Below are 27,486 nucleotides of genomic sequence, written 5' to 3'. Positions count from 1 at the left end.
TTTAGTGCTGCTTTTGAGATCTTGACCTTGAACAGATGGCCCGTTTTATAATCTGGTACTCTTCTGCTCATGTCAGATATCTCGCAGTATTTCAGACCAGTTGCTTTTAGTCCTGCATTTGTCCTATCATCTTGCTTACATCTTTGTAGCATTGGTTTTTTGTGTTTCTGTCCCGGTCGAAACATTGCTTGTCATAAGCTTCATTAATATAGCTTCCTGCAGTAAAAATGCCTTTTAGTGACAAACCTGAAAGCACAGAAAAAGGAGAGAACAGAGCATGTCATCATTGCCTTGTGCAGTTAAACTGTATAGCGTACAGGTGCTGTATGGCAACTGCAGCACTCTAAGGGTGTCCTTGGGGACTTCTTTAATATTCCAGTGATTTGTAGGTGGCAAAAATAGACAAAAAAACCTAGGAAGTAATGAAAAGCACACTTTAGTTTTTATTAACTTAGCTTATACGAAGCATTGAGAGAAAATTATTTCAGGAGGAAATACATGGCTATCACAAGTGCATTTTTATCTCCATTGCATTTTGCAACTTCGGTAAAGTCTGTTTATATAAAACTTATTAGCTATTGAGGCACAGGTGCTCAAATGTTCTTGGTGAACTAACATGTCAGTGGTATTGTCATAAGCTTCCAATTTAGGCTTTCGTTTTATTAATTTTATAGCAGTATGTTTATAACTACTCCTGTGGGTGCTGGCATTATCTATTGCAATGTAGTGATGCTCCAGTAATTTGAAGCGTTAAAAGTTTTGCTTTGCTGGAATCACAAGATCAGCAAGTCGTGTAATTCAGGATGTATAATTACAAATGTGATGCTTGATGTTACAAATGGGATGCTTGATGCTATGCGATGGGTGCATGGAGTTGCCAAACCTCTGTGGTCTGTGTGGTCAAGACAACGATCCAGTAACAAAACAAAGCAACTGAACATGACTACATTGATGGTTAGGTTGTTCAGGGGTGAATATGAAATTGAAAATCATATAAAATTGAAACTGCTCAGAGAAAGAACAAAATACATGTCCTCAGGAGTACATCTAAATTAGATAATTAAACAAAAATAGGTCCACAGATGTCTAATTTTAATTTTCTGCATCAAGATACCTAATAAATCTACATATGCACCTAAAATGAGGCCTGCTCATTTGGGTCACTGAAAGTTATACAAAAGACTGTCTGTCTGATAATGGCCTAGTAATCACTCCATATTGCACCAACAAAGCCTTCTGTACTTGAAAAAATGTGCTCCCACTCAGGAGGGAAGTTGAACGATTATCTTAGTATTGCTTGTTAGGTTTGCAGGTGCTTGAACTGACCAGATGGCAGTTGCAGCTTGCATGGACCTTTGCTTCAAGCAGGTGCCAGCAATCCCAGCATTTGTCTATATATCTGGCTGTGAATTAATGTCCATAAATATTGAATATCAGTACCTATAATCAACAACTACTATTTGAAACCTTATATATTCAAAATCCTCTGCTTAGAGTAGACTTCCTCTTAAAATAAACTCAAAAGGATTGTGGGTCTGTTTGTCTTCTAGGACATTTTGCCTTAATAATTTCACTGTATCTATGAGGGCTCCCAAAATAGTCAAATTGTTCACTTTAGTACAGGTTCTAACGTTAAGGGTGTCTACTGGTACTTGTAGTTATTCTTGATCTCATGTTTTCATTTCCCTCCCCTTCTGAAGTGGTTATCCTTGATCATTGTTCTATTTATTGCACTTGTTTCTCCCACATGTGTTGTAAAGTTTGACTGTCATAAGCACTCTTGATTGTTATCATTGTCATTGGCTTTTGCGACATAGCTTACTCATTCACTTCAGCATGCTTGCTATCATTACTTTAGTTATAGCTGTTCAATCATAATTCACAACATATATCAGTGCTGAATGTTCAAGAGCCCATGGGCACTTGAGGTTGGCTTATCATCAATGGTGCACTCGCTTGTCATATTATGATTACGCTTTCATTGCAGGTTGTACTGAACAAGCCAGACGATGTTGTTGTTTCTAAGGCAGAGGCTCCACCACCTCTGGTTGCAGCAACCCTGAGCCTGCGAACTGTCCACAACCCAGTCACAAGTCAGAATGAGGTTGTTCATTCTACCAGCTTTAAAGGCTTAGAAATTGTCATTATCACGGTACAAAGGAAATGACAGAAATCTCCTCTTACTCTTGTCCTGTGCCTGCAAGTTTCCTAATCCTTACATATCTCCTAATCCTCGCATGTCTAATACTTTGCCAACCTCAACTGCATCTCTCTTACCTAGGCACTCATCCTCTTATTCCTCTGAACCACCATTTGTGTGTTTTGTGTACTGCTAGCCTATTGAGCTCCACTTCATCACCTTAATCTTAAATGGAATATCACTACCCATCATTACATAGTTTTCTTTATTACCCATATTCTTTTTTACTTTTCCTCGTCACTTTACCTGTGACTTCCTCATTTTATTTACCTTAAAGGCATCCTGATGGTATGTGAAGTGCAGTCTGAGCTATCACCTTATTTGATAACAAATTGTGTGTTGCTTGTAGGCCAGCCTGGATAGGAAGATATGATCTTGTCACAACATGTATTGTCATGATTTGCTTTGCTAATGTTGGTGTTGCGCAGGCCAGAGCATGTTTTGCTCTGTGAGTGTGTGTGGTGCAGTGACCCTGATAATGTCATGGTGTGTTGCAATTCATAGGGCATTCAGTAGCTGGCTTCATTGGTAGTCATCATTAAACACACCATTGACGCATCTTTTTTAGGGCATGAAACAACTAGAGCCAGCATGCAGATAAACTGATCACATGTTTTATTGTGTACCCGTATAATCTCTTGCCAATGAAGGACAGTTTTACCTCCACAGGGCATTTCATAAGGACGCATTACTGTTTAAACAAATATTGTCACCTGGCCATGCAGCGAAACACGTTGTGAGCTCTAATTATGTAAGTTTGATGATAGTATAAAACAAAAGTAATTGCAGTGAAGACCACTGGAGGTGTTGCAATAGGCTAGTTAGTTAAGAGAACGCATGTACAGAGTGTTAGCCAGACAACTTCAGGAGAACTGAAATGGTAAACGTGGTTATAGAATTTAGCTAAAAGGATTGATAGCCATAACAAGGAGAGTTTTTAGCACATGTCCACAGGACAAAGCATGCGGCCTGGCTTTTACAGCTGACCAATGTACATGGAATCCTGTTGCAAGTATATTACTGCACTTGCCTAAGGCAGTAATGCAAAAAAAAAAAAAGACAGAAGGCAAGCATTGTGGCCTGCCCTCTAAATGTGGAGCATGTGTTTTAAATATAGTTATTTTCCAGTGGGAATTCAAGATTAGGTTATTACATATTGCACTTACGCTCTCAAATGCCTCAAGTAGATTTCACACTTTAGTGTTGGAAAGTTGTGCGGGAACATTTTTACTAATGGTACTCTAATTTTATCAGAAGTTCATTTGCATTTTAAAACTTACAAGCTTTCTCTTTCCAGGTTGTTGCTGTGTCGGTACTGGCTCATCATGCTTTTCCCATTGACAAGCAGGCGCCCCAGCCTCCTTATCAGACTCATTTCTGCGGTGAGCCTAAAATAAAGCACCTAAAACACTTGAATTTTGCCAGTGAAGGCTGTTCTTGCAGCTGTGGCCACAGCTATCACGGGTTAAACCAAAGTGGCCAACCAGTCTCAGCTGACCAAACATGTCTATTACAACCCACCCATCCCTTGATTAGAGTTACCTGCTCCTACATTATGTATGACAAAAAAAAAAGAGATGACAGTAAAATCTTGCTGATCTGACTCTTGTTAAATGAGAAAATCGCTTAGTTTGGGTTTACCATCAGTGCTAGCAAGCATACGCATTATTTAATAGCATCAAACTTTACTCAGGGGCACTTGGATGCACCTCAGTTAATTCAAATCACCCCCAGGGGATGGCTAGCATTCAAAACTGCAAATGTGCGACACAAAAAAGCAAAAAAAGCAGTGGAGTCTGCATCTCCAGAGTCATCAGCAGGAACCATGCAGAAATGCAGTCAAACCTACTTATAACAATATTCAAGTGCCAAGAAAATTTCATTGCTATAAATGATAATTGTTGTAACCAGATTGCACAGAAAAACGCAGAGGTTATCGACATCAAACATGTTAATTAAAGAGAGGAAAGTGCAGTCATACCCACTTATAACTGCAGCAACACCGATAACTTTTGTGCGCATTCTGTAGTAAATACGCAAACTGCTTACTATAATGTTCTTGTCTGGCTACTGGCTGCCCGCACCAAAAGGAAAAAGAACGCAAAATGCTGGAAAATAAAATAAAAAGCACAAGCCACTACCTCACCTGTGGGCTGTGTATACCACTTAGCACACCTTTGCCACATAGTGAGCCTCGTGCGCCTCTCCCTCCCATCTCCCTTCCACCCCACCAACTCATGTTTTGAAGGTGAAGAAAGGAGACGCGCACGAGGCTGGCTATGCAGCAAAGGCGTGCCAGGAACATACATGGCACACAATGTGGATGCGGCAAGTGCGGCAGTGACTCGTGCTTTCCTTTTCTTTTCCAGGATCTTGTATTGGTTTCTTTGGGTGCAGACACCCAGTAGACAGGCTTAATTGTTATAACTAATAATGTGCCATGGGAACATTGCAATGTCAACTTCCATTAATTTGACCCTGGTGGCACCGACATAATTAATTTAATTATTTGGCGGATTGATTTAAACACAATGCAGAAGAAAGGCCAGGACACATGGCTGATTTATTTCGCAGTATTTACCCCATTCTAACTCGCCCCGAATCATACAGACACCCCACTTTCTGTGAGTCCGAAGTAGAAAACTAACATAGAAATGACATTAAAACTCCTAAACAAAATATAGACCTAACAAGCACTCAATATTTTAGCAAGAAAAACAAATGGGCAAGGGTATAATATGTATTGCACCAGCACAATGGCGGCTGCGTTTTTAAAGTACACTTCGCCACACGAGAAGTCAATAAACACTGACACCAAGGACAACATAGGGAAAATTACTTGTGCTTAATAAATACAATAAAGAAAGGATAAATTAAAGTAAATGAAAGTGGGTGAAAAAACAACTTGCCACAGGTGGCGAACGATCCCACAACCTTTGCATTTCGTGTGCGATGCTTTACCAATTGAGCTACCGCGGCGCCGTTTCCCCATACACTTTCTTGGGTATTTATGTTTCCTAGTAGAACCCAGGGAGTGTAAGCCAGCGCCACCGTTCACAGACCTTGGCAACGGATGTAGAACATCCTTTCTGCAGAAAGCTTCTTGTGACATGACTAATAAAAATTGGGCCCCTCGGTTAATCCCGTTTCTTCTCGTTTACTTCGCCACACGGCGTTTCAAAGTCAGCTTCGGTGCAATACATTCATGATATTCAGTAAAGCATACGGATGTTGGCAAAGCGGTTTTGGTTTCTTATCCGATTGCACCACGTACGCAATTTCTGGCCAATCTTCTTGAAAAAAAAAAAAAGACGCACGTTAGAATCATGCAAGTACTGTACTCAGAGATATTCAGCAGTGATTATTGCTTGAAAATCTTACTTATGGCAGGTTAAAAATAGCCATTTTTGATGGGAGATGACATGTGCTCAGCACATTCACTGTTCCCCAAGCTCCTCCAAGACAGATGCTGCCCCTAAAGGGTTCGCTATTGGAGTCACCACAGGGGTAAGGTGCAGGCTTGCTGACTGGTCAAGTTTTAATTATTTGGCGAAGGCAAATACTAAAATCGAAGTAACTAAGGTTTAGGCCCAGAGTAATTCCTGTGCACAGGCCAGGACCTTCAGTTGGGATCAAATTAACTGAGAAATTGAATTAACGGAAGTCTGCTGTAGTAAGTGGTTTATTTTACCATAGGGAGTGCACACCAAAGTTCACTCTGCCAGGGCTGCTCATTGTTATCTCTAATATATTGTTAAAATAAGTATTGCTGTAATTGGGTTCGACTGTAACAGCAACACTTTGCGCTTTTTTATTTTAAAGCAAATAGTTTTCTTTGCCTATTTCGCCTGTTTTCGGGGTTGGTGGTTTCACTTTCACTGCCGATACAAAAGTGCCGATGCAAAGCTCTCATCCAATCAAGTGGGAGGGCGCATTCATCATTAAATGCCAACTAGCTCTTCAAAACGAACATGCAGTCATGTAAGACCTTGGTCTGAAGGTTTAGATGTTGTGGAGGAGCACTTAGCATGGACAACCTTCCTGTTTTCCCATTCCCCTCGCTCCCTGCGGTGGGAAATGGCATCTTGCCAGTGGCTTTCCACGCTGGCACTCGTGTCGCTGGGGACAACACACATGATGAATCAACTTTCTCTGTAAAATATGCTGTGACTAGACATCGCATTTGTGCTCCAGTTAAGAGGGAGTGACATGCACTTTGTTTTTTGATCGATCTTAGAGTCGTTGCTGTCAGTAGCTAGTTCAGGATGTTCCCTGGTTTTGGGGCTGGGTTTAGTGTCATACGAAACCCCTGCATCATAGTGGTCCAGCTCTTGCAACTCTTGTTAAAAATGACATGTTTTGTTCACTTCTGTCTAATTGAACTGAAAAATCTGTGATTTCCAATATTCAAGTTATTACGATTCTTGCATCTTGCATTCTGCTCTCACTGCTCTGTCTCTTGAAGTCAATAATTCAGTATGCCAAATCTGACTATGACAGGTTTGACTTTACAATATTTACTTATTCACTTGCTGTTTCATCTAAAAGCTGATCACTTTAAGCAAAGCATTCTTCATTTCTATTACAGCACTCAGCAAACCTTCTGGCACAATTTTCCCATACCGTTTTATGACTGACGTGGCTCACTTCAAGAGCACCTCTCTGGAAGTGATGGACTCTGAACGTTCTCTACTGACTTTTCTCATTGCAAAGCTCCAGCGGCTGGACCCTGACATCCTAATTGTGTGTACCAAATTTGCTTAGCTCTTTCTTATAATGTGCTAGTTTGCATTTTGAGGCTGGAGCGAACCTTTCAAGAGGGGACTTGTCAGGGCAACAGCTGATGAAGTCTAGTCCCATTGTAAAGACGCTGGCTCCAGGCTGAGGGGCTTTCCTTGTTCACCCACTGTCGATTACTTCATCTCCATCTTCCTGTGAACCCTGTGTCTTGTGCGGACAGTCCACTGACCATTGTGCATTGCTGTATCTGTTTGCAGGCTTTTGCTTAAAATGCTAAACATAATACAGTAAAATCTCAATAATTCGATCTTGGTTTGTTTGAAAATTTTAATTGATTCATAGACTTTGTGCAGTCCCGTAATTTCCAGTGCGAATTATGGATAATTTAAAAAGCTTGTGTTTCAAGTCGTGGCCTCCAAGACTGGCATGCTGTCAGAAAAACAGTGGCCATGATGTGTTTCTGGCTCCTAAAATTGCTTCCATCTAGTGACAGTGAATGGTTCTCGCGCTTCCAGTACATAAGTGCATGGCCATCGAGATTTGGCTCAGAGAGAGAGCCTTCACTGGGGCTGCGATTCAGGAGCCACAGATTGAGTTAGTGCTAGATTCCACGATGTAGGGTGCTCATAAGCCGTACAGCTGTGCGAAGTGCCCGTGTTGCGTGGTGGTGTGTGTTAATTTTGTGTTTCCATCCACTAAAGAGATGCGAATGAGAGCTTCATCGTCACCATCAATAAACGTGGCGCTTTTGCGTTTCTATTTCTGGTTTTTCCTGTCTGTATGCTAGCTACGTCGCATGTCATGCATTGCCAAGTTTTCTCCACTGCTTGTGTGTTGTGTGCGTACGATTCCTGACTACATGAAAAATCTCGGCCACGTGCGCGTTTTCACTAGGGCACGAAGACGGTGGCCTGAGTGACGGCCTAAGCAGACTAGCTGAACACAGAAGCAGACATGCTGACATTGTACACATGAAAGACGAAGTTGCCGACAGTGTGCTAGGAGGCAATGGCATGGATGATTATACACCCACCCCCGTGCCCACTTTAGCAATGGTTACCAATTTCCTGAACGTTGTCTGCAGCTTTGTTGAGTGTAGCAATGGCAACCGAGATGCTGCGCAGGATTAGCGGACTGGAGATCCATACCCTTAGTGCAGAGAACTGCCATACCAGGCAGTCCCACATCAATTATAGCTTCTGGTCCTGCTAACACGGAAGATAAACGGGACCTGTTTGTGTCACACATTTTTTCACTTCTATTTTTTGTTATTATTATTATTATCGGGCTGTTCAAAAATTTGCTTAATGTGAAAATTTTTTTACGGTCCGGCAGACTTCGAATGAATGAGGTTTTACAGTAGATTACTTACCGTAAATTAAATTCCTTAATTGATCAGTTCTCTGTAAGCAAAAACCTTGGTGTCGGCTGTTGGTTACTACAGTTTCATTCTGCTACAAAATGTTGTAAACAGCACCTGTCTACTGTTCAAGATGCAGTTTTTGGTGGACAGTGATGACCACAACAGCCTTGGCATTGCTACTCTCTTCGTGTGCTCATCGGGCCAGCACAGGCTATACACTAGTGTGCGTCTTCATGTGCCAAAAATGCTTCACGTAGTCCATTATCGTGGCGGGCTCTATCTAAAGTGATTCTTCACTTAATAATATGGCTTACTGCACAATAAACGCTGAAGGTTTCTTGCACTCAATCATTGAAAATTTATTTGGATATGCTTCTCTATCGCACTTTGCCACTGAGATATGGTTAGGCCATTTTACTGATTTCAGTCATGATATCACCGAAATATTTACCAGTATCATGCTTAAATGTGTTTGTTCACAGCATGTTAGCCTATAAGGCTCAAATTAGAATTTGTGGTCACCATGCTGAGACATGAAAACATTGTGTTTAAGAAGTTCCTGATTGAAAAAAGCTTTTACTTGTATGTACAGTGTCATAACATACCATATTTACTCGATTCTAACGTGCCCTCGATTGTAACGCGCACCCGTTTTCCATGACCAAAGAAAAGAAAATTCCTTTACGGTACTGCACACCTCATTCTTTTATACAGAAATACAACCTTTCTCATTTGAAAGAACAAAGATTTACTCCCAATATGCTAAAGTTGCGATAAATAAAAAAAGATGCAGTTTCGCCAAAGGCGAAGCATCGGTTGCAATAGCAAATTAGTTGACAGCTATATAAAAAGTAAGGATAGTAGTTCTATCAGCTGTATAAACTTTTAAACATTCACTTACTGACTAAATTAACAAGCATGGTGTCATGCACACACAAGCAAACATGAACACGTCTTGTGCAATGACCACAGAAACTCTTTATCAAAACGCTAGAGTGAGGAAGTGTGGCAGCAAGAGCTAGCAAATTTACCTTTGTGCGGGCTCGCACTTCAACACAAACTAAGCGACGAAAACACAGTGCGGTGCGCCTAGATACATACACTCTGTCTCGATCGCAGATCGCTTTTGAGATAGGAGCTGCGCCGTACGTAGCCGCTGCCGGAGTAGAACTTCTCTCCTGTTTGTGCCAGTCCTGCACATAAGTTTCAGGAACTCCCATGATGCAGCCCGATTTCTTTCCATCTCCGCACATGTGATCACTTTCCTTTTAATTGTGGCATCGTGATGAACTCGGCATGTCTTTGCAGTCAGCACTTCCATGCTGATAGAGCATATGCAGAAAATGAGAAGACCGGGAAGACGGATGATGGACTAACTTAAGCACACGTACTACAGCACATGGAGGAAGCCACAGTAGCTAGGCTCGAATCCCATACGAAGTGGCCATTTTGAAATGCCGATAGCAATGTGAAAACGCAGATTTATGGTCACACGCGATTCTAACGGGCATACAATTTTTGGACCCCTTTAATCGAAAAAAAAGTGCAGGTTAGATGTGAATATATATATCAAATGTCTAAGTGCCTTTCTTTGTTGTTTAGGCTGAAACTTCCTACATTACCAAACTTTAATAATATTCTCAAGCAGTCAAATGATCAGTTCCTTGTGGTGTCAGCTGTAAGGCGCAACCACATGTGCGCGATTTTTCTGAGGCGTTGACAAGCGACAGGTTTTGCCATCGCAGAGGGCAATTCGTCGCTGTCGCTTGTCGCCCAGTCTGTGTGATAACTTCTGCCAGAATTGTGCAACAACATGCAGCAACCACTTCACCCGCTTCAATCTGGATTTACTCTTGCAGCTTTCTCTCAGCTGTGACAGCAAAAAAATAAATCGTAAAATAACCCATTGCCTCATCTCATCTCAAGCTGATGACAAGGTATCGGCGTTTTCTTGGATTATTGAGATCATTTATTTGTTCTGATGCTGTTTGGCCTAAGACACCACAGCGAGCTGCAAAAGTATTTTGAGTTTTGCTCACAAGCTGGCGCCACGGCATTTCACGCTGCTGGCATAGAATGAATTTCCACTACTGATTACAGTATATATTAAAGCTAGGCGTAATACACCTTGGTCAAAACATTAGCCTTGTCATACATTTGTGATTTCTTTACAGGCACACGATTGCATTTATTTGGACTGCAATGTAAATTTGTTGCCACTCTCTTTTACTATGACATGACCACGGGGTTGCTCAACACAACAGCGCGACAGGGTCTGCCTGTCTCATGACTTGAATATCGCATATGTGTGGTTGTCGCTTTGTGCTTGCTTGTACCAGCAGCAGGTTAGGGCGGCCACCATTCAAAAGGTTTGACTTCTTGCAAATACATAAACTCCAGTGTAACATTGATGAAGGGTGTGATACAGTAATGTGACACTGAAAGCATATATGTAATAAGGTGACAAAAAAAGAATATGTTCTCATATCGTTACTTCATTAATGCATCTGACAGCGTAAACCAGAACTGCTCACACATGACAAGAAACATGCATTGTGAGGTATTTGGTTTGTTCTTAGTACTGGTGCCTTTATTTTGAATAAACGTCTTTTTCTTTTCATTGCCTTAGGGCCACGACATTCAGAGCTTTGACCTGGACGTATTGCTTCATCGCATGCTTACGCTCAAGATTTCAAACTGGTCCCGCCTTGGGCGGTTGAAGCGTGGAAATGCTGGTGCCCTGGTGAGATTAAAAACAGTTTTGTTCCGCTTACTTCTTCTAAATATTTCCCATAAGAGGTACTGAGAAAAAGTGGAAAACTATGTGATGCATGAAAAAAACTAATCACTATATACAGTTGAATCCGTATATGTCGAACCCACATATAATGAATTATTGTGTAGAACAAACAGCTGTAAAATTCCCTTGATAAGGTCTGTATAAAATTTTTATTTTATATGTCAAATTGCCTATATATCGAACTTTTTTGTGATTCCCTTCAGATTCGATATATCCGGCTTCGACTGTATATCAATCATGTCCTCGGGCGTCGATCGTGAAGCTGCAACATTCTAATACAAAGCATTGCAGTTAATCGTGACATTGTGAAAAGGCATAATTTTACAAGAGCAATGCAGTTCTTTTCTTTTATCCTCTCTTCTTTGTGTTTAATATCTTATGCTTAACATTTTTATCCTATAATAGCACAGATTTTAAGGGAGGCTGCTCGATGCTAGTTAATCATTTATCAATAGAAAAGGATAATATGTATTGCATTGTAATGTATTCAAAGGCTCACCCTGGCAGCTTTTAGGAGCTTTCCCTGCTCAAACACTACCAAAATACGTAAAATTACCAGGAATTCTGTGACAGCACACTGGCATCATGAGTGTGGTGGTCTGGGCATCAAATTCAAGGACTACTCTGCCAATCTAAATGGACTTGATGTGCTTCTTTAGTGCTCATTTAAAAATGCTTAATAAAGTTGCCTTCTAAATTTGAAATTACTTTATGCTACCATTTGCTCCATGCTTACAAAGCGACTGTGCTGTCGGCATCTTCTGTAGTTCGATTACTTCTGTGGCATTATGGCCATAGACGCACAAGTGCTACGTTTCGCAGCTGTAGAGGAGTCAGTAGCCAACAGGCTTGTGAATTGTGTGCAGGGCAAGACAGCCGACAAGCAGATTACTCCTGGTCGCCTTGTGTGCGATGCCAAGGTGTCTGCCAGAGAGCTGGTGCAATGCAAGAGTTACGACTTGTCCGAGTTGGTCAGGACACTGTTACATAAGGAACATGTGCCCCTCACTGCAGAGCAAGTCCTGGACATGTACAGGTACGTTTTTGTGACCGACACTTTGACAAAAGAGTGACATGTTTAACCTCGTTTACTGAAGGACCTATAATCATCTAGGAATGCAACCTAAAAACATTTCCTAATGTATGCGACAGTAATGCTTTTCTTTGAATTCCGATTGCTTATTCTTTAGATGCTAACCCTGCATAGGCCTAAGGCTGGCATACTAGGTTCGCAAATAATCACTAGGTTCGCAAACATCATCTTGCACTGTAGCCGAACGACCGACTTTCCAGGCGCCCTATAATTCGGACAGCTTCACGGTGCCACCGCGTACCTCATAGAGTCAATGTATAAGAACGTCTGAAATTTTGGACGCAAGAACGCTTTGCCGTCCGACTTTCCGGACTTTTTGCCGTGACTGCAGGTCCGAAACAGCATTAATCAAAACCACCATTGCCGCCGTTTTGATTACCTCGCTGCCTTGAACTGGCGCCTTCACACACAGATCCGCTGGTGCTTCGATGTTCGCTGTTAAGCTTCTTGCTGTTCAGCGCCATATTTTTCATTGAAAGAATTCGCCACTGTCATCAACGGCACCGCCTCCGCCTTTGTGGTCCTCGCAATTGGCTTCAAAGCTCGAAAAGCACGGCTCGTTGTAGAATGCCGTGTCCTGAAAGTCAGCTTTGCCTCAATGCAGCATTGTCATGCGCTGAAGCATACGCGAAAGTATTGCAATGGAAGCATAATAAGCGTGTGAAGGGGCAATTGTCACGGGACACAGTATGTATTCGTTAATTTTACACGCGTCTACCCGCCATCTCCTGTCACAGTACGAGCACCGATATGCCTAATAAGTGTACTGGCAGGCCTTTCGGATGTGCCTGTGGCGCTTCAAGCCCTTAAGGGCAGTAAAAGTCACGCATTGATTTTTTCGAACTGCCTGATTTTTGGACGTTTTTGCGGCCTCTAGGGAGTCTGAAAAATCGGTCTTTGACTGTAAAACTGACCAAGAGGATTCCTCAAATGGTCCGTGGGACGAATGCGCGGTAGAAGGAGGACTTGAACAGAAAGGACTTATGCATTGAGGAATGAACAGGAAAGGAAGCGTGCTGCCGCTTCTTTCAAAGAGCTTCAGTGTTGACTGACACCGAGGTGCAGGTGTCCCTCAGCCAAAGCAAAATAGTCTTTAAAAGAAGTGAAACACAACACTGAGGCGTTGTGCGCGGGATGAGAGTATGTCAGGACATTAGCAATGGGTTCAATGGGGCTGGTTGGTTCATCTTTAGAATAAAAACAGGAACAGTGCAACACAGGATGAGCGAGTAAACAGGACAGACCACTGTTTTCAACACAGGACGAGCGAGTAAACAGGACAGAGCGCTGTTTTTTAACACAGGACGAGCGAGTAAACAGGACTCTTGTCCTGTAAACAGCGCTCTTTCCTGTTTATTCGCTCGTCCTGTGTTGCACTGTTCCTGTTTTTATTCTAAAGATGTCAGGACAGTTGAGGCTGACCCACCAGCTGTTGAGAAAGAATCTCACTTGCGACAAAGTTAGGGCCTCGTACCAATGAGCTTGCTATCAGTTGATAGAAGTAGCTCACATCCCCTTAGGTCAGGCTGTCCTCATTTCTGGACGCGGCTTATTTTTGCCATTTCTGTGCACTGGTAGCAAGGAATAGAGCACAAACATTAAGCCTATTGAACATTCAGATAACCTAATTACTTCCATTTTACTTCAAAGCGATGTGTATCATTACAGAGTACTGCTTTGGTGAAGGCACTACCATATTTTACGTGACATTTGACGTGGAGCATGTTGGTAGCAACCGCGAAATATATATATTTTTTTCTTTCTTGACATGCTTGAAGCCAATGAATAACCTGTGCATGTGACTCGAGCAGGGGATTTAATCATTTTTATGAAGAAACGTAGCATGACTGACTTTAAATTATTCAAATATTTAGTTACTCTAATTACAATGACTCATAATAAAATGCTATAAGAGTAATTTTGTTCCTTTCAGTGGAGTCTCAAGCAACATCTATGTTTGATGCGTGTATCGACAGTCATTTATAATTCGTGACTGAAGGGGATATTCGAAAATATTTATTTCGACATGGATCTCCTTTTTATTCGTATTTGATAATGTTCAATTCGATTAGCAATGAGTCTTACTAACATTTTAAAAGTGGTATTCTTTTTTTTTTTTTTTTTTTTCTGTGCACTTTACTAACCCCTCCATTCTGATTTCTTTTTGAATAAAATAAATGCTACTCCTTACTATTCAAACTGGAAAAAGTCGTTTTGTTTATCTTTTATAATGACTACAAGAGAGTGACAGCATTGGGCAACAAGGTGTCAGCCTGTCTTGACATAAAACAAGCTTGTGTCAGTCAGGGAATTTCGCAGAGCCACTCAGGGAAAACCTGGAAAACTCAGGAAATTTGGAAATGTAAACTTCGTAGACACCCTGAGGTGCCCATTGTGCCATCAAAGCGATAAGCTTGCAGATGCATCACACTTGCTGTGGTTTTGTCCAGCTACTACAACCACTTGGCGTCGTCAATAGTTGCCATACAATGAAAACTGTCTGCAGCCATGGTTGAGCAGCACTTCACATCCCACAATATCACGTTTGGAAGGCCAGCGTGCGCATCAAAATGAAACTAGAAAAGGTTAATGCTGCCAGGCTTCTGAATGTCAAGAGAACATTTATTTGATCATACTTGCCAAAGTAGGAAAGGAAATGGAAGAAGGTCATCGTATTTCTTTCTCACTCTCTAGAGATTCTGGCCAGTTGTTTAACCTTGTGAAGCTGACCATGATGGATGCCGACAACTGCCTGCGTGTCATCAGCGAGCTGAATGCAATTCCCTTGGCATTGCAAATAACAAACATTGCTGGAAATGTCATGGTAAGTATAATAAATGAATGCTGCTGTAATATTATTGCAACTTTTTGCGCTTGTGATTTTCACCTTCTATTGTTGCTTGAATTGCATGCGCTAGAGAAAAGCGAATTCTGTTATGCACAATTGTCATACTTACTAAACTTTAAGTATGCTGTTTTCAAATTGAAACGAAGTTTTCTTAGCTTCCTTGGGCGCAAAAGAAAGGCTTCTTTTTTATGCCTTTAACAATAACAGGGTTGATGATAATATTTCTAATTATGACAAATGTTATAATCACAGCATTTTAAATACTTTACTTATCTTCATGCTGTTTCAGAAACATAGGTATTATAAGTTTACATGCCACCAACAAAAATAACCGTCGCACATTTGTCATTTCGTTGTTACCTATAGGGAAGCAGGATTGCAGCAAATTGTCACCATTGTCTTTAGACCTTGCATCTGTTTCCCTCTATTTGCCATGCCTTTTTCTTTGTCTTCTTCATAATGGGACTTTTGCTGCCTGCAAATGTTGGTTCTAGCAACTAGAATTTTGAGAAAGGTGAATCACAACACAGGTACTATATGGAGTTGCCGGTCGATAATTCTGACTCTACTGCCCAAAATTCTGATTAGTTGGGTGTCTGAAATACGAGATTCGCCAGAAAATAAGTTACGTTACTCCACAAGCGGCCAGAAAAAAATTTTTGCCGTAGTTTTTGATAGTCACAATTGGGGACATGTTCACTTTCGCTGGATGTCACGTGATCAGAGCAAAAAGCATCCGCATGTACAAGCAACGGCATTCTTGGCACAGTGTCAAGCGTGCTGTCTTGTCACAGGGCCAAGAACGATGTTACTCATTGGTGAGTCCTGCGTTGGTCATGCGAAATATTGCAAAAGTGAGCAAACATATTCGAAAGTGGTCATCGTAGAATACAGCCCAAGTATGTGCGCTGCTGGATGCGCACATGCTTGCCTTTAATGCTTGCCTTTTTCCTCTTGAAGTTGTATTAACTGTGTGAATGGTATTCTCTCCTGGTGTAATACACCACTTGGCCTTTAGAGTTCTGGGAATTTAAATAAATAAACCAAATAGTGTGCCATTGCATGTGATTATTTACAGCAGACATTACATTGCATTTCTTTACACGATTTCCACTCTTTGCTTATAGTCCAAGACATTACTGGGAGGCCGATCACAAAGGAATGAATACCTTCTGCTGCACGCATTCAGCGATCGCAACTACATATGCCCTGACAAGGTGTTCAAAAAACAAGGTCCTAAGGTATGTCTATAGCTGTTTGCTGGAATGTGGGAAATACAGCATGTGTAACAGGTTTTATAGAATAAGCTTGGCTCTTGGTGCAAAGGTGCGAACTGCACTGGCACTGGATGTCACAACCAGCTAATAGACATGTTGCAGAAAGTTTGAAGTTTGTTGGTTCCCATGACAATAAAGGGAAAGGAATGTCAGAACGAAAAGCCACCATAGATGGCTTCAAAGTGTTCGAGTAGGGGCATAAAATTCATTGGGCGTCTACTCAATTATTTATTATAGTCAAACTTTGGTAGAATGAACACTGATATAACGAATTATGGAATAAAACTATGTAAATATAACACTTGATTGGCCACAATTCTTTTCAATGAGTGTGCTGCCACTATAACAAAAGCAGTAATGAGGAAACTAATGCATTATCAATTACAGCGAAGGAAATTTGTGCCTGTGTCTAAAAATACTATACGTACAAATCAGCAGTGATAAGCCGAAAATCCTGCAAAAGTATTGACTTTGCTCCTCTTTACATTCAAGTCATTAGACACAAGAAATACATATTTTGGCTACTAGTGTCATCAATGAGCAGAGAGGGCTCATCTCCGAAAAAAGCTTGTCTTAACCTGGCTTGGTTTGTAGTATATCAGTGGCCATCCATGGCCTTTTGTATCTTAGTGTTTACGTTCATAACTCTGTTGCACTACCCTAACTGCTTATTTATAAGCAACAGTTCTTGTTTGTTGTTTTAGAAGAAATATTCAATACAGTCGACTTCCGTTTTTCGTTCTTTTTTATCCTGACGGGACAAACGAAACTTCATTATCTGCTGGGTTGAAGTAAACAAAAGCCAGAAAACGCCACAACATGCTGTTCATTCACTTAGCAATATTGACTGTAAAGTTAGCTTCGCCGCAATACAGCTTTGTTATTCGGTGGCGCATACCAAACAGGGAAAGGTGCCATTGTTACAGGACATAGCTTGTGTTCCTTCATTTACGCTCACACATGTCCTGTCTTCGGTCACAGTATTAGAACCTAGATGCCTAATAAGTTTGCTGAGTGATATGAGTTTTAGAGTGATGTCTTGAGAACATTTTATGAAATTGTATTGAGCAGAATTTTTCTTCCTCGAACTTTCTGGAGAGCCTGGGGAAATTTAAAAAACGTGATAGAAGGCTTGCTAAGTATTGACTGCATAGATAAATGTGTGCTGAAGGTCGTGACATTCTTGCTTTCTTTTTTTCGCAACACAAATTTTTTGGAGTGCCATTTTTTTAAGTTACCTTCACATCAAGCACACTTTCGGGGTAGACGAATAGCCATATCGTAAACTTACAAAGGGTCAAGATAAGGAAGCGAGAATGTCACGACCTGCAGTTTAGCCCAAGGAACATGACAAAAAGAAACGGAGTTAAAATATGTTAAACAATAACAAAGAAATCAGCTCCAGAAATTGAGCAGAAAGGCAAAAAATTAGTTTTGAGAAAAACGATCTCAAAGTTTCCCCTTCTCTTCAGTTCTCTAAAAGGCACCAAATTTGTAGTCTTTCGGGTGTTTTGTGAATTAGGGCTTCTGGTACGTGTGGCCTCTAGTCTGGTGTGCATTCATATCCCCCCCCCTTTTTTTTTTTGTATGGCATTTTTTGCCGCTGCTCTACAAAGAGCATAGTGCCTGGGTTTCAAACCGAGGTGCAGACCTCTGTGTGGGCATGAATATAGTTTCAGTGTTGTACCTGCAGGCTGCCTGATTAATAAGTCTCCAGTACAATCAGTGAGGCTTTTTCTTTTGGTAGAATTGACCATGTTACTGAATGAAGGCTATGAGTGTCAGTCGCCTTCCAAGTCATCTTCACCTGACAATGGCTGTGGGACTTACGATCAGAGAGCCAGTGATAGATGTGCAGCTGCTGGGTGCTTTCTAGAATTGTACTTTTGTATGGTGCCTCGATCACTTCTGCAGCCAGGTATCTGTGCCAGCCCAAGGGGTCTAGTGAACAGAGCTCATGATGAGGTTTTCTTTATGAAGGGGTGGTATGATAGATATTATTACGAACTATCGTGACAATATGATAATAGAGTGAACGCGCAATATGCTTGGTTGTGGGTCCAAGGTGCCGACGCGTGGAATGCCTAGGCGCAAATACGAGGAGTCGACGCTCAATATGCTTAGTTGTGTAGTTCGAGGTGTTGACGCGCGAAATGCCTAGACGCGGGCTCGAGGAGTCGACACTCAATGTGCTTATTCGTGCAGTCCGAGGTGCCGACGCGCAAAATGCCTAGACGAGGGCTCGAGGAGCCGATGCTAATGTACTTAGTCGCGCAGTCAGAGGCGCCGCTGCACAATATGCTTAGGCGAGGGCCCGAGATGTCTGTGCGCGATGTGCTTGGTCACAAATTACAAAACACCAACTGCTGAAATGCCTAGTCGCATGTCCGAGGATTCCGCTTACGAATCTTGGTCGCGAAGTTCGCATCGTCGATGCTCGGAATGCTTAGCCCCCGGGTCTGAGACGTCCACAGACATAGGGGATCGGCCACCCTACTGCGATGTCCGCGTAGCGCCCATTTTGACACCTCGAGATTACGGCGAGTGGAGACTTCCAGACTCGTGAGATGCAAAGGGCCGAGCAGACGACGTGAGCACTGGACCAGTGGCGAACCGCGCTGGAGTCCTGTGGCGGGTGCGACCCATCGCAGACTCCGACACAACCTTCAGTCATTTGCTTTTTGTGTGCTTGTTTCTGTACGGAGGAGATAGCTGAAGTGGCAAATTTGAAGGCGGAGAAATGCTCTTTTTAACGAGACCAAGATGGCGGCAGTCGGTTGCGCTGTTCCGGAGATATTGTGGCTTAAAAAACGGTAATCTTTCTTGATTTCCGCGAAATTTTTGCCACCTTGGCTCATTAAACAAATATTTTAGAGCACTACTACGTGGTTTATAGGGATGATATTTCAGAATCAGATAGAAAAAGAGTTATAGAAACTGAAAATGGGATTTTCAAAAGATCAATTTTTTGCCCATTTTTTCGCAATACGAAAAGCCGCGTCCCCCCTTAAGAGTTTTAGATAGGCCCCTACTCTTTTTTTGGCCTTAAATGTCCCCTCGACTTTTCGGTGTCTTCATTTTACCAACGTCCTTTTCGCTAGCTTCCCCAAAACACATACGCTTTTTCTCCACTTCTTGGTGAATGGCACGTACACACACACATAATTAAGGAACATATACTAGGCCCCGCTAACGGTCTCATATACGTGATGTGCATAATGGGCTAAGTGAGGGCTGAAATCGCAGTGTGGGAAACAGTACTGAATGGGTGCCAGTATGCCTATTAGGCGTGCAAATTCTCGCAATGTGACTAGAAAAGGCACGTGCGTGGCTGCATAATTACTGGTGAATTCCAATGGCAGATTGAGAGCACTTCCGGTAGTAGTTTTTCTGCTCCATGCAGAGCAAGTCTATTCCATTGGCAGATTGAGAGTTCTTTCTGTATCTTCCATTGGCGTACTGAGAGCAGCTCCGCCGCTAGATCCACTCCACGCAGCAGCGCTCTCCTCAAAAATTTACGGAGTCGACCGGAAGTCGCTTGATGTCAGGCCACCCACAGCCAACATATCGCTATGGCGTGCACGCGCCCGTGGACGCAAGTTACGGTCTCTTGGAAGAAATGGTGGGGTGTGCATCGTCAACTTGCACTTTTACTGCTTGTGGAGAGCGATGATTCATCTAGCTCAAGTTCTGAGTCGACCAGCAGGGACTCGAGCGACAAAGAAGCTTTGGAAGCTAGTATATTGAAGCAAGCTTTCAACATCATTTTCGTCCACCAGCCAAGAGCCAAATTGGTGCGTTTTGTCGACAACATCATTCACCAGTATACGTATGAATAGGTAATGACGACTCCTTTTCGGAAGTTCGCATTTTAACAGCTTTTACAGTTGTTGATGAAAGGCAGTTCCGAAGGCACTTCAGGCTGTCTTGCTGTGTTGCCAATGAACTGATCATGGGCTTCGCTGCGTATACGATGTTTCCGACACAATAATGGTGGACAAGAGAAGTTGACTCACATGCGGTGTAACTTCCATTAGAGTGCAGGAGGCTAAAAAAAAAACACGAGACTTCTAAACACAACACACAAACGAGTTCAAGCCGAAAAGACCGAAAATGATGAAAACTGCGAGGAATGCTGGGTGCTTTCATAAGCGGATGTGCACTTACGCCCCTTGCCTGTTGCTCTGGCAGGAGTGCCTGTGTTTCAATCGCAGATTTCGTTCTGTTGCCCTCCACCGTAGCGGAATGCTCCAATGCAGAGTTTGTCAGCCACTCCAAATCTGCCATTGGAATTCACTACAAGAAACGTGTACTATGGCCCGTGACAGTGGCCCTTTCCTATTCTTGGTATGCTTCACCGCATAACATGATTGTATTGCGGCGAAGCAGACCAGTCAAGTTCGAAATATGTGGGTATAGTCGGTTTTGATATTTAGGCTATAAAAATGTATGGGCACCTGCCGGGACCTTCGGTCGGGATCAAATTAGCCGAAAAATCTATTTAACCAGAGACTAATTAATGGAAGTCTGCTGTATAATAAACCAAATTTTGCTTCAAATGCGGTTTCATTTATTGAAGCTTGACTATACATCGCACTGCTGATGCAAAGGTGTTTAGTGTATTACTTCTAATATTGCCACTTTTCTTAATGATTTATGGTGTACAATGCCTTCAATTCTTATTGAGTACCAGGGTTGCGGAGCTCAAGTCATTTTGGCCAATGAAGGAAGGATAATGGCACATTTAGAATAAAAGCAGATAGCAATAGTTTACGTTATACCAGCCCAGTGGTACATTCATTTTAATTATTACCTTTCTTCACAAGGCACATACCCATGAGGAAGATGAGGAAGCTGAACATACAACTGCTAGCAAAAAATCTAAAAAGGGCCCTTCCTATGCTGGTGGCCTGGTGCTTGAACCAAAGAAAGGTGAGTCCCATAATCTGTTCCTTTTTTTTTTTTTCTTTGTATCTGTGATATTTATGCTTGCATGCATGCGCAAGTGCCTTCACATAACAATATTATTTATTTGTGTGCAAGTACTGCTTTTAGTAGGGGTGTATAAATACTGAATTGTAGATTTTGAATCAAATAAAAAGAACAAGCTAAATATTGAATTGAATATTAAATATCACTAAAGTTACCACAAAGAGTAATGCTTGAAAATTTTGTGCAAGAAAAATTCCAGGTGCTGCACATGCTAGGGACCTTAGTCTACTCTCATTGCATACCACGAATCTTGCTGGCCATCAGTAACATTGGAATTAAGCTGTACAGTATAGCTAACTCTTACTTTAATAAAGAACACCAATTTACTATGTCAGCATTGATTACAGCTCAGTTCTATATGAAAGTTCTCAAATTTTTATGCAGTCAATAGATTGTCTATTGAATGCAATCAAGTTTGTTTTTTTTTCTTCTTCTTTGAAACTTAAGAAATAGAGAAGTTATGTTGTACTGAATATTTTCAGCTTAATAGTAGGCCTTACTGTGCTTCATGGCAATCTTGTATTGTTTTGAAAGTTTTGCTTGCCGGTTTTCCTCCAAAAAACAGAAAGACTTTCCCATCTTTATAGCAGGTGCGTTCTGAGGGTTGTCATCAGCTCGCTAAGGCCAATCTGCGCAAAAGGCAAAACCTTGAACCATGCAATACATGCATGGTCCGCTCTACACAATCTACACCACTCTACATGATCTTAAACACAGCGCATGTCAAACATTCAGCACCAATGATAAAGGGCGGACACTTTTTCACTGTCAGGTTCAGTGTTGCTTACTAACTATAGAAGATACTAAGATCAGGCGAGCCACGGTAAGTTCGAACAATATCCCCACTCCGTCCGTGTCTACTCACAGTCCATGTTAATGCGTCTGTAATGGGACGGCTGGCGCACTGGTCACATAAGATTTTCATGGACAATGTTAAATCCAAAGCTAGTTTTCTGACGCATTACTCAAAGATACTAAAAGAGACCAATGTGCGTTTATGAACGGCGTCTGAGACGAGTAACCGCCTTATATTGTGTTGCAAAGATTGTGGCCAGCAACATTGGTGCCATCCCATGCACTCACTTTCATTGCCAGAGCAGCTGACTTTTCGACTGTTGTGTAGCTGCTGTGAATAGATCAGCATCAATTGGGCACCAAGCCGTAATTTTAAACACTTGACACCTAACTGCTTAGGCAGTGTGCTGTTGAGAAAAACTCACTGCTGGCCAATATGATTATTGGCCGCAAGCCACCGCAGAAAAGTTGGCACTAATATGTTCGTACAGCTGACCTATCGTAATCGGTCCTCAGACGACACGTACGGGTTTGACAGCCATTAATATGCCATTCAGGTCCACCGCTGACCAGCCTACAACTACCTCAAGCGTGCATGCAAGTTCATCTGTATGCCTGCGTGTAGACTGAAAGCTCCGCAAATTCACACATTCATGCAGACATTTCAGTCCAAACTGCATGCATAAATCTGCATGCGTGAACACACATATCTGATGCAATCTGCGTACCTTCTGTTTGCTACTAATTGGTTTAGATCTTCGTACACACTTGCATGCTTTCCATACACACTGGTTTTGTCACCGTTCCCTCTGTCTGCATCGCTTATGGCAGTTGTTTTGTTCGGTTCTGTCGACCTGGATGAACCTTGTTCAGTAAACTTCGTAAAGTCCCGGGCGGCTCACAGGCATTTCTATGTGTCTAAAATTTTTATTATCTTGATCCTAAAATTGGCTTTCGTCGGATAATTCGAACTTGACCACTCAGCGCACACTCGCCTGGCCCCTATAGTAGTGTTCCTGATAGCGATCTGTCTAGTGGCAGCATCTGTTCTGGCAGAGCTTTGGTGACAGTGAATGTGTTAAGCACATGTCATCTTTTGTTGAAAACACTTATTTTCTGCCTGCCCTAGGAAGATTTTCAAGCAATAACCGTAGCTCACAATGTCTGATTAGTGCATTTATTTGATTCTAATGTGCACCTTTCTTCTTTCTTAAATAAAATTGGGCGGAAAATTGCCTGCACGGTGCAGTTGGGCATGAAACCAAAACCTCCTTTGCAATGGTTGCTTGCTTTACCGCATAACAATGATGTATTGCGGTGGAGCCGAGCTTAAAAAATATAGTGTGGCGCAGCTGACTTTAGGCGACCGGCCGCCCTTTGTGCAACAATTTTTCTTGCTACAAATCGGGTGCGAGTTTTATTTCTGCTCGGTTTAGGAACTTTAATGTCATTCCTATGTTAGCTTTCTACTTAGGACACAAAGAAAATGCGCGTGTGTAGTATTCAGAGGTGTGTTAGAATAGAGCAAATACTGCCAAGTGAATCAGCAGTTGTGTTGTGAAATTTTTTTCTTCATGTTGTTCAGTTATATCAGTTTTGTTGGTCCCGTCAAGGTCGAATTAACTGAAGCCGACTGTACCAACAGAGACCATGCGCCATGGAACATTTGAGGCACTGACGACGACCGGGTCTTTTTTTTAATATAACAGATCGTATTCAAAAAACTTAATGGTAGATACTCAATTTGCGAATTGAATTATCCCAACATTCACGATTCGATTTGTATTCGTATTATTCAAGCATTTGCACACATATACTTTTTAGGTTTCATTTATGGTAGCTTTATGTCACTTACCTACATGGCTCACTTTTGGGCTTTACAGTCAGAACTTATGCAAGGCGAGGCAAGAAAGTTTAACAGATTTGCTCTCTTTGTAGGTTTTTATGACTCGTTCATTCTGCTGATGGATTTCAACAGTCTGTACCCATCCATCATTCAAGAGTACAACATTTGCTTCACTACTGTTAGCGTTTCTGGCAGTGATGAGTCAAAGGTTCGTGGATTTGAACAACATATACATATAAGAAAAAGGAAAAAGAAAGCCCATCACAAAGTATTTTGTATTTTTGGCTGACTCGCTTGCAGGATGACGATTACATTCCTAAATTGCCTAGCCCTACTTTGGAACAGGGCATACTACCTTCTGAAATTCGAAAACTTGTGGAGAGAAGAAAGCAAGTCAAGTCATTAATGAAGGGTGCTGAGGGCGACTCTGAGTTATACCAGCAGGTGAGTTATGTTACTGGCAACAAATGACTACTTGGGGTAGTCTATTCACTCCCTACTATGCAGTATGTGCATTAAAATCTACTAAAAGTTTAAATTTCACCTGCTTTGACTTTACCTACAAATTAAGGTAGAATTTGCACATAATATCTTGTTGCTGATAAAGCTGCCACTATGCATTGGTGCATAGTAGCAATGGCTAAGGCATTTTGCTGCCGGTACAGGGCCAAAGGTTTGATCCCACATTGCAATGGCCAAGTTTCTGTGGTGTCAGTATGTAGCATTAGGGCTCATTCACACTGGTGACTGATAGTGGTCGCACGACCAAGTTGGTCGCAAATGGTCGCAAACGGTCGCTTTTCTCGAAAAGCGACCATTTTGAGCAAGTCGCTCTCTGCGCGATTTTTCAGTCACACAACTGTGGTCGCAAAACTGATAAACCAATCAGCGGCGCCGGAAGTGATCTTTCATGTGTCTACATCCGGCCTCCTCCCGCGTCGCGGCAAATTCGACGTAGATTCCGAGATTTCTCGCTGAGAACGATAATCTCCGGGATTGCGACTTGCGGGTCGTGCTCAGCCGGGCTTGCCGGTGTGAACATCAGTCGCCTTCGGTCGCTTTTTGATCGCGAGTCGCAAATGGTCACACAACCTCCTCAAGTCGCCTGTGTGAATGAGCCATTACTGTACTAAAAGGTTGGCCCTAAAGTTTGGCTCATAGGACCTCAAATGATAAACATTGATGCAGTGCCTTAATTAGCATACTATTAGATTTGGAACATCAACCCTTCAGCCATTCCTACATCTTTAGAAATTCATTGTCTAATCCTACTTCAAAAATCCGTTTCCCATGAGATCGGCCATGCCAACTAGATAGAGTATGGGTGAGTTCTGCTTCTCCATTTGAGTGATTAAAAGTTGCAACCATTTACTTGAGTCATATTATAATATCGGCTGCTTGTGTCATTGGTCACTTTGTCTATGTTGCACATAAGCATGATGTCATTGTACCACACTCTCATAAACCCATTATTCCTAAATGCACGAAAATGTGCTCAAGGTTCTTGCAGCTGTGGTGGAGTAAATCGCTTGAGCCTACACATGTCCATGAATTTCTTTCTTTTATTGTGTCATTGATCATTAATACTGCACAAATAAAGGCCCCACTACTCACATGATTGTAAATACCAAGGTTGCAAATATTCTATCACCACCACATAGGTACTTTCCATAATTTGCTGGTAGATTTAGAAGATTTGGAAGATGCTGGTACTTCTGGTACTTTTCTCTCCCTCGCTTTCTCTTGGTAACTCTACTACTTTGGGTTATTACATACTACTTTCAGTTGTGACCTTAATATGCTGAAGGCTTGAACAGTGAAATTATCTTTCTTTTTTAGTATGACATCAGGCAGAAGGCATTAAAGTTGACAGCCAACAGCATGTATGGATGTCTGGGGTTCTCAAACTCTCGTTTCTATGCAAAGCCTCTGGCAGCGCTCATCACAAGCAGAGGCAGGGAGGTTAGTTTTTATTCTCCCAGCATTGCTTAACGGTATACGAGAGCAGCACATTAAATGCCATCCTTCCTTTTTTTTTTTCCAGATCCTGATGCAGTCCAAAGAACTTGTTGAAAAGGTTACTTCCCCTGTGTTTTTTTTTTTTTTGTGTGTGTGTGTGTGTGTGTGTGTTTTAAAAGCGAAGCTTTTCTTTGCAAACCTCACCAAGATTCGTGGCTATGGCGTGGCCTTTTCCAAATAGGACAACCAATCACAATGGAATAGGTTCCTTGCAACACAGCCAGATGGCGCTCGCGTCCACGGCAGCGGCAGGGCTAGCCATGTGGTGGCAAGAAAAAAAAAAGAATGAGAAAGCCCGCCTTCGCACATCCGCAGCTGCACAGTAATGAGGAAGTAAACGCTTCTTGCGGATAGAACGGATTCGAATTGCGTTATGTACGTGCGCACATGCTGCCTCTGAAACCATGATGCATTCAAACCGTTCGTCATACTCACTAGCAGTCAGCAACTCTGCTTAACAAAAGGCACGGTATAATTTGTGTGCACTCGCACTTGTGTGTGTGTGTGTGTGCGTGCACACCCGTGCATTCATGTACTCATGTTTCAACTGTTTATGCACTCATACAAAGCTCCGCTGTATATAGGTTCCAACTCATTGGGTCTGCTGCATGTTGTTTTCTCTCTCTCTCTCTCTCTCTCTCTATATATATATATATATATATATATATATATATAAGAAAGGCTTGCACAGCCTTGGTTAAAAGAAACAAGGTCACTGCACCCTTAAGCACATCTGACTCAGTGATGCCAAGCTGGCTTCATGTTGCATTGTACTGCTCAAAAGCTGTCTCTATGTCGTCTATGTCGCTTGTAGTTTCATCTGATCTGTAAAAAGCTACACATCCATGTAATGTCCTTGCTGGACATAGATTATGCGCGATCTGGGCTGCTGCTGGCTCATTGCTGCTAGGCCTATGTGTAGTTAATTCGGGGCTAACCTATCTGAGTGAAGTGGCTCGTGACACAGTGAATTGAGAGTTACAAGCATGATTGTAACCATAATAGCAAATAATTGAGCCCTTCGGATACACTTGTTCTTTTCGCTTACAGAATTTTGAAGAGTAGAGAAAATAGAGGCATGTTTTCGTATTGTCTTCCAGCTGGCCAGTGAGAGTACCGACACATTTTAAAATTTGTAAGACAAGGTGCTCTGAGTAGAATTATCCAGTTGGTTGTGCAGTTCAGAGACAACTCTTTAGCTTTTCGTAGATTTTGTGTACCTCTGATGAGCCAGACTTGTAATGAAGCAAGCAGATTACCTTGGTATCCTCATGTTTATATTGAAGTGTGTATTCTCTCTATGACAAGCATTGAAGCCAAGCTGTGTTACCATTTGTCAGCGCAGCTGAGTAGCTGAGTTGCAGCGTAGCTGAGTTGCGGATCCTCTACTAACTATGAAAATGCTGCTAATGCGCAAGCCACCATGTAGTGTAGCGCACGATGACAATGTTTTTGCCATGTACTTCATGTATTGAGGTTGACAATGCAGAGCCTTTTGTGGGGGTTCTCATCA

General features: G+C 42.0%; 1 protein-coding gene across 1 annotated transcript in view; it reads left to right on the top strand.

Annotated features, from left to right (window-relative positions):
* Positions 1-27,486, top strand: part of PolA1 (DNA polymerase alpha catalytic subunit) — a 132,345-nt gene that overhangs the window by 37,179 nt on the left and 67,680 nt on the right. Inside the window, exons 15-26 of the mRNA XM_075681901.1 lie at positions 1,988-2,104; positions 3,498-3,582; positions 6,789-6,943; positions 10,933-11,046; positions 11,970-12,139; positions 14,891-15,020; positions 16,172-16,285; positions 21,148-21,253; positions 24,047-24,162; positions 24,255-24,398; positions 25,794-25,916; positions 25,999-26,031. Coding sequence (XP_075538016.1) covers positions 1,988-2,104; positions 3,498-3,582; positions 6,789-6,943; positions 10,933-11,046; positions 11,970-12,139; positions 14,891-15,020; positions 16,172-16,285; positions 21,148-21,253; positions 24,047-24,162; positions 24,255-24,398; positions 25,794-25,916; positions 25,999-26,031 — 1,407 coding nt within the window. The remainder of the gene's footprint in view (positions 1-1,987; positions 2,105-3,497; positions 3,583-6,788; positions 6,944-10,932; positions 11,047-11,969; positions 12,140-14,890; positions 15,021-16,171; positions 16,286-21,147; positions 21,254-24,046; positions 24,163-24,254; positions 24,399-25,793; positions 25,917-25,998; positions 26,032-27,486) is intronic.

This window comes from Dermacentor variabilis, chromosome 2 (genome assembly GCF_050947875.1).
Source record: "Dermacentor variabilis isolate Ectoservices chromosome 2, ASM5094787v1, whole genome shotgun sequence".
NCBI lineage: Eukaryota > Metazoa > Arthropoda > Arachnida > Ixodida > Ixodidae > Dermacentor > Dermacentor variabilis.
This window is presented reverse-complemented; position numbering and strand designations above follow the sequence as displayed.